Below are 8,607 nucleotides of genomic sequence, written 5' to 3' on the forward strand. Positions count from 1 at the left end.
TTGTTAAAGGGTAGTCCAAGATTAGGTAACTGCCCTCGTCCAGCACAAGTTGAGCCCTGCGACCAGCTGCTCTTTGTAGTAAAATGTTTGCAAAAGCTCATTAATGTGTTCCAAATTCAGTAGAGGTTGTAGAGGCAACTCAACAATGAATAATGAAGCAGTGGGAATAACAGCACCTTTGAGAGATATGTTTTAGCAGGTATAGTAAGGATAGATGGTACTTATAGTAGCAGTGGAGTTAATAGCCTCTGGGAAGGGACTGTGGGATAGCAGATGTAGAAGGGAGAGATGGCGCCTACAGTAGCAGTGAGATAATAATCTCTGGGAAGGGACTGTGACTGTGGGATAGCAAGTATAGTAGGGAGAGATGGTTCCTATAGTAGCAGTGGGATAATAGCCTCTGGGAAGGAACTGTGGCTGTGGGATATCAGGTATAGTAGGGAGAGATGGTGCCTTTAGTAGCAGTGGATAATAGTCTCTGGGAAGGGAGTGTGACTGTGGGATAGCAAGTATAGTAGGGAGAGATGGTTCCTATAGTAGCAGTGGGATAATAGCCTCTGGGAAGGCCTGTGGCTGTGGGATAGCAGGTACAGTAGGAGGAGATGGTACTTATAGTATAGGTATAATAAGGAGAGATTGTGCCTATATTTGCAGTGGGGATAATAACCTCTGGGAAAGGAGTGTGTTTGTGGGATAACTGTTGCCTATTTTGCATATTTTGTACCTTGCTTTATATAATGAAGACATATGTGGTGCCCAGTGCCCTAAAAAGACATACCGTATAAATTAATTGGTCTTTTGTGACCAAAAGAAAATTACAGATGTGACAAATGCCAGGTTTTCTCGACTGAAAGTCTAGGTTGTAAAACCCAGGCAGATTCAGCCTCTTGCAGCCTTAGAACAGCTGAACTAAACAGCCTCTTCCTCCCAGTATAGAATAAATACAGTTGCTGCCCTGCCAATCTAGCCACTGAACCTTCTGTTGTGAACTGTAGCAGAACTGTAGGGAATGTCACTGAAACATTCCATTAAACTACAAGATGTTAACCCAACCGTTCAAAAATTAAAAAAGATAATGAGAAAGGGCAGAGACAAGTACAGAATAATTCAGTTGCTGTGCTGTTGCCCAGAACCTTTATGGAGGATGCTACAACAGTTCTTAACTAGGGTCCCGAAAAGTCTTGATTTGTAAAAGTCAGAGCTGATGTATATTATGTTGGTGCTTTATAAATACGTTAGTAGTACAATTCCCTGTCTCCCCAATAGCCTTTACATATTTAAATCTAATAACTATAGTAAATCCTTAAATATTATTTTATAATGACATTGTAAGCCACACCTAACAGTATTTATTAGTTTGCTTCTAAGAATAGGAGAATTTCCCTGGTGTGGAATGTCCATAACTTAGATGTAAGAATGTTTTTTTCTAGGTGAGCTGCATTCCATACAAACCATCCTCCATTTCTGCCATATGAGCAGCCGAGATCACACAGCTGATACTACAGACAGCTGTTACTGGGGTTATTTTGGGGATCCAAACCTGTATTTATATAGGATTCTTGCTGGGCCTTGTGCATTGCATGTGCTCATATTGTCTGCGTCTTTGAGTGAGTATTGGAATTGGGTGATTTAGCAATTTTGTGAATTATGTCAGATATTTTAATTATCCCTTTGAAGTGTACCTTTTGAATAAACAGAACCCTTTCTGCAGCAATATCCACTGTCTTGAGTGCTGTAATAAGAAATGAAAGGGTAACTATAACTAAACTTGATAAAAACCTAAAGGTTTCTTTTTAATTAAAGAAATTGGTCAATGTGACTAGGGAAAAAAAAATCAAGTAGTTAGGATACAGTTAAATCAGGTAGTTAGGGCAACATTTTCAGTCTTCTGCCATTCACTTTCAACCAAGAAAGTGAAAATGCATTAATTAATTGTCGGGATTCTTCATTGGAGTCTATTGTGTGTAGTAATCAAGCTCTGCAAACATTTTGCATTCCAGATGAGGGTAAAAAGTTTATAAGTTAAAATATACCCACCTTCCCTTATTAGAACTGCAGCAGCCATACTCCCTGTGTCTACTCCTATGCTGGGGCACGCTGAATTATTTCAAATCCAGGGAATGTCAGTCAATATGTGTGTGACATAGAATGGGCAGGCAGAATACTGAGCATCACCCAAATTCTACCTCACATGGAGGTTGAGTTAGTGTACAATAATCAGGTACAGATAGGGTTGCCACCTTTTATGGAAAAAAAATACCGGCCTTCCAATATATTTATCTTTTTTCCATATTAATAACATTGGATCAACTAGCCTTTTTACTGGCCAGGCCGGTAAAATACCAGCCAGGTGGCAACCCTATGTACAGACCTGCAAAGAACAACTGTATACTTATACAAGGCATTGTGGCAACTGGTGTCTTGGTTGGAGGAGATTTTATATTTTTGTTGTCCAGAAAAAGGCAATAGCAAAGCACAGAAAGACTTCTTGCTTCACTGCCAATTTTATAATGTTAAAGGGGTTGTTCACCTTTAAGTTAACTTTTAACATGATGTAGAGAGGGATATTCTGAGACATTTGCAATTGGTTTTCATTTTTTATTATTTGTGGTTTTTGAGTTATTTAGCTTTTTATTCAGCAGCTCTCCAGTTTGCAGTTTTTAGGTATTTGGATGCTAGGGTCCAAATTACCCTAACAACCATGCATTGATTTGAATGAGACTAGAATATATATATTAAGAGGACGATTCCCTTTTAATAATGTTAGATAGAAACGTGCTGAGGTAACCAAAGGGAGAATAACTACGTCCCTCACAGAACTAAAGTGTCTCAGCAGTCTCAACAGCAAGATTGAGGAGTTTGCAGTGACTCGGGCCAGTGAGAGGCTGTGTGTATTGTGCTCAGAGGCACCGCCTCCCAATTAGATGGATTTGCTGCTGTAGCTTTAGTCAGCTCTGCCCTGATTAGTGGTTCTGACTGTCAATCATTGGGAGAACCAGGAAGTGCAGAAGCTTTCTGTGCCGGTGTCAGAGAATGTTATGAGAAAGAAGAAACATGTAAGGTAAGAGCACTTGTTGTTTTATATAAGCCAACAAGCTGTGCCCCATTATAGGAAAATCCAGTACTGATGATGTGGTGTAAGTCCCACCTTATATAGGTGATATATGTATATTTGTATTTATATAAAGCAACACTGTTAAATATGCATTTGGGCTCTAAACCCACACAAAATTGCTCTTCTGAACACTGTAGCGGTTTACATTAACTTCCTATTCTGCGTTTTTATCCTTTTTACACTGTGTGTGTGTATATACTGTATATATATATATATATATATATATATATATATATATATATATATAGTGAATAAAGTACCCCCTCTTGTAAAATATACGGATATTATAAGTTACCGAGGAGTTTCATGACCATATAAAAACATGAGGGCAACTGGGGGTACTTTATTATAATACACAAATTTCAGTGAGTCATGTGACTGAAATGACATCAGAACTCACCGTTTATAACTGATGACATCAGAACTCACCGTTTATAAGGATATAATTTACAAGATATTCATGGCTTTTGTGTAATATATATATATATTTCCTATTAATAACATTGGGATCACCCATCATTACAAGGCTTCTCCCCCTCCCCCAGCCCTGTAAAGTGACTTGGGCCTCACAGACCCCCATGGAAAACATTTCCCCAGACCTCACTCCTTACCGTTGTAACATGACTTGGGCCATAGCTAGGGTTGTCACATGCCCGGTATTTTACCGGCCTGGCCTGTAAAAATTATGCTTGCTACCAATGTTATTAATAGGAAAAAATGCCAAGAATATAGGAAGGCCGGTATTTTTTTCCAGAAAAGGTGACAACCCTAGCCATAGCGCTAATCTCTTTAGTGTGGTACTAAATTGAAGGGGTTCTTGATACAGGCTGTTTGCTTCTCCCTGCAGCATTGCAATTGCAAGAACTCCAGGCTAGTCCTTGGAAATAAGTGGGCTAATCTGTGTCACATTGTCAGAAAATAAAAAAGTGTACATTTACAACTTAATACATATGTGAATTAATGTTGTTTTATGGAATTAAATAGCAAGTTGACAGCTTTCAGTCAGTTTATGGGTTCGGTGTACTGCTGAGAGTTTCAGCACACAGTATACCCAAAATCACTGTCCTTAAAAAAAAAATATGTTCCTATACGTGTAGGCTTGATTGTGCACTGTCTACATGGCAGATTGTATGTATGTGTGTATTTATGTATATTTGTATTTGTATAGTGCTCCTTGAGGGCAAAGCACTGCACAGCAAAACAATACATTAGGGGGCACATTTACTTAGGGTCGAATATCGAGGGTTAATTAACCCTCGATATTCAACTGTCGAAGTTAAATCCTTCGACTTCGATATTCGAAGTCGAAGGATTTAGCGATATTCGTTCGATCGAACGGTCGAAGGAATAATCATTCGATCGAACGATTAAATCCTTCGAATCGAACGATTCGAAGGATTTTAATCCATCGATCGAACGATTTTCCTTCGATCAGAAATTGGCTAGAAAGCCTATTGGGACCTTCCCCATAGGCTAACATTGGTGCTCGGTAGGTTTTAGGTGGCAAAGTAGGTGGTTGAAGTTTTTTTTAAAGAGACAGTACTTCGACTATTGAATGGTCAAATAGTCAAACGATTTTTAGTTTGAATCGTTCGATTCAAAGTCGTATTCGAAGGTCGAAGTAGCCAATTCGATTCTATTCCTTCACTCGAACTAAGTAAATGTGCCCCTAGTAGTAACAAACAAGGGGTCACTAAGTAGCAATAAGTGCATTATTAGAAATACAATTCACATAAATATAAAATATAATTACACTACAGATTAAGTGCTCAGTGTCAAGGAGACAAAAGGATAGAGCACCCTAACCCTTTGCCCCACTCCCTTTTCTCCGTATATGATCTATAGTCTTGCCTTTCTTTGTTGTGTAGTAATCCATTTTCATACTTCTAGATTCAGCTAGGAAACTCCTTGTCTGGTTACTGTGTATCCCATTGGCGGCATTATGCTTCAGCTTAGAGGGCATGAATATGACCTTACAGAAAGCTGTCAGCTCCACCTTACAGTGGCAAAGGATGATCCTCATCAACTCAGCGAGCTACTGTCTCAATCCAGGTACAAGGAAGTTATCAACAGCCCTAGCGGCTGGGGCGTTCCAGAAACCCCTCTCCGTTGTGCTGCATCTCATGGCTTTTTAAACTGTCTGAAAATCCTGTTGGACAATGGAGCAGAGGTTGACAGGTTAGATGTGAAGGCCCAGACTCCACTTTTTACTGCTGTCAGTGCTGGCCATTTGGAGTGTGTTAAAGCATTACTGCAAGCTGGAGCTAATCCTTGTGGGAGCATGTACAATAACTGTTCCCCCATACTTACTGCAGCGCAGAATGGGAATGACAACATATTAACAGAGCTCTTAAAATATAGAGCTGAAGCCAATGTCAAGTCGAAACGGCCTGGCTGTGCTTTAGGTATTAAGACCTCCACTGGACCATTATACATTTCTGCTATATATGACCACTTACATTGTTTTAAGACTTTGCTTCTTCATGGTGCTGACCCAGATTACAACTGCACAGATCAGAAACTTCTACAAAGGATCAAGCGCCCCAGGCCTGTGCTGGAGATATGTCTAAAACACGGCCTGAGGGTGGACTTTGTGAAACTGCTTATTGAATTTGGGGCCAATGTTCACTTGGTGGATGAAGATGTTATTAAATCAGTCCTGAATAATGAGGCAGCGGAACTCTTGATGCAAGAAAAGGGTAAAATACTGTGCAGAATGTTTTAATGTTGCCTTCTTTTTTCAGCCTGCTCGGATCATGTATTTCCTGGATGTGTGCAAGTGTGAGCTCTGGACTTCCCTTAGTGTGGCTTGTACACTCATAGCCCAGTGTGCCCTGGACAGGGCTGATTTTAGGTTAGGGCACAGGAAGTAGCTCTTCTTTTACGTGAGGCAAAAGTAAGGAACTCCCCAATGATTATAATAACATACCTGATACCTGGGCCATTACTACTATTAGCATAAAAAAACCTGCCAGGGGCATTTTGCAGTGAGCATCAAGGATGAAATCTTCCTTCTTCTTCTCACTGGGTGCGCATGCGTAGCAGAATATGAAGCTAAATTTTAAAGGGGAACTATAGCGAAAATTAAAATATTCGCTAATCCTCTCAGCATTTCTTTCTCTTCATTCTGTCTTCATGCAGCAGTTGGGTGTCAGATGAATGATCCTATATATATCTTATTGGGGTTTCCTTTCCTAGCAGATTAATTAGAGCTCATTCAAATAACTGATTCCAGTACAGGTATGGGATCCATTATTCGGAAACCTGTTATCCAGAAAGATCCAAATTATGGAGAGGCCAGCTCCCATAGACTCCATTATAATCAAATAATCCAAATTTTTAAAACGTATTTCATTTTTTACTGTAGTAATAAAAAAGTACGTTGTACTTGTTCCAAACTAAGATATAATTAATCCTTATTGGAGGCAAAACCAGCCTATTGGGTTTATTTAAGGTTTACATGATTTTCTAGTAGACTTAAGGTATGAAGATCCAAATAATAGAAAGTTTCCTTATCCAGAATGCAGCAGGTTCCAATCATTGTAGATAGATTGCAAAATCTAACAAAATAACTGCCTTTTGCACAAATTCTGCATGTAGAGAGACAGGAAATGGAGACATTCACAAGAAATTCTAAGGAATGCAAGAGGATCATCTGATCGCATTTGATCTGTGTAAATGTGGTGCCATTTTTCTTTGTTCCTGCACCTGGAGCTGGAAACATTGAAAACAGTTTTCTGTACACAGACCGACTAAACAGCGTATGTACTCCCTCCTCAAATCTGATTATAGTGTAATATTGGGAAGCCAAAATGTGCACTCTTATCTCGGTATGTTCAATAAGAGCAGATATGTAGCAGCAGGATTCTCATTAGTGAAGATTAAAGTATCTATTTCTGTATTCAAAAGCTAGGGGGCGCAGTGGGACAGTTTTATTAAGGATTTATACAGGGATTAGATACATTAGATAGTTTAGCGTCTTGTTGCTTTTCATCTGTTAGTAAACTCCAGCTCCTAGCACCCCAGCAAGTGATAATTTGGCAACTGAAACGATTATATGGAGTAGTTCTCTTTAAGGTAGTATCTTGTGCTTAGATCACAGAGCCGCTTTAGGTGAAGTAACTGCCCAGAGATTCCTAGGGGTAACTTCACTTCAGCTGTATCATTGCTGTCTGTAGGAAATTAAATTGGAGAAAATAGTAGGTATGGTAAAAGTGTCAGTTTTAGCACTTTCCAGACCACTTGCATTGTCAATAAAATCCGCATATACGTGTTAATTATGAGAGCTGTATGCTAATCCAGCAGCTGGTTTTGTTGTTGCCTCTAACACAATTAACAATTGAATACTTCTGTTTATTTGCAGGTCGTCCAAGAGCTTTAATGTCTGAGTGTCGTTTGACCATAAGAAATCATCTAATGCGAATAAGAAAGACACATCTCATTGGCCAGCTGGAGATTCCCCAAGCACTGATCAACTATTTACAGTATGAACCCTAAGGCAGATGAATTTCTATAGCAGTGAATATCCATCTGAACTACAACTCTCAGCAATAGATGTAGTTTTATCAGCTTTGCAGGTTTAACATGACGCTTTTAGAAAGCAACACTCCCATTATTGAAGATCCCAGATCTAAAGAAGCAAGCTGCACCACCAGCTGTTGTTGAACTACAAATATGACACTTTCAGCTGTTGGCAGATGCTGGGCATAAAGGCTAGCAACAACTAAAGGGCAATAGTTTTTTTTGGTCAATAGTCGGATCATATTCTAAATAAAGCTCACACTGATGCAGTTGTGATTTCTTTGTATAATGGTTTAGGATGATGGCAACCAAGAAAATCTATCAGTGGAGATGAATATGGTGTTCGATGGAAATGCCCCAAAATGGCATCACAGACTGATGGGTTTACTCATGGGTGGGACAACTTCCATGCAATCTTTGTGGAATCTTTAGCAGGTTCGGGCTGAACTTGCTCATGTGCCTACCCTGCTGCCAAACTTAACAATGGCTCCATTCCACCTCCATTAGGTGATTTATATAGGCTTGCGTATGCGTGCCCCGTCCCTTACGAGATGTCGGGGAAGACGGGGCCTATAAATACCAAGCCGCACCGATTTAGGGTCAGGGGCAGATTGATGAGGGGTGGGTTAGGGTCGACTTTTTGTAGGGCAGAATGGAGTGGCCTGGGTAGAGTTTTTGTACCAGGGCCTAGTTAGGGATTGCGGCTGACACAATACAGCTTTTTTCAGCTTACTAGACTTGTTTTATTAGATGCTAGCTAAACTTTTTAGTGCAGGTGTCACAAAACCTAGTTCATTTAACCTGTGCCCTCGACACAGGGGTCACCAGCTTAGCTTATTGGTCACCCTGTGCAAAGACAAAAAAAAAAAAACAGTGCAAGATTAGCCACATCCCAACCACAACCTGTTGTCTACCACACTCCGCCACCGACCTGTAATCAAAATCCATTTTCTACCCACAACCTGCACCTC

General features: G+C 39.9%; 1 protein-coding gene across 1 annotated transcript; it reads left to right on the forward strand.

Moving 5' to 3' along the window:
• The first annotated feature begins 3,040 nt into the window (after positions 1–3,040).
• asb12.L (ankyrin repeat and SOCS box-containing 12 L homeolog) lies at positions 3,041–7,902 on the forward strand. The gene is given in 3 exon segments (NM_001093794.2): positions 3,041–3,061; positions 5,006–5,814; positions 7,479–7,902. Coding segments are annotated over 2 exon segments (891 nt in total). The 5' UTR covers positions 3,041–3,061; positions 5,006–5,057; the 3' UTR covers positions 7,613–7,902.
• The last annotated feature ends 705 nt before the right edge of the window (positions 7,903–8,607 follow it).

This window comes from Xenopus laevis, chromosome 8L (assembly GCF_017654675.1).
Source record: "Xenopus laevis strain J_2021 chromosome 8L, Xenopus_laevis_v10.1, whole genome shotgun sequence".
NCBI lineage: Eukaryota > Metazoa > Chordata > Amphibia > Anura > Pipidae > Xenopus > Xenopus laevis.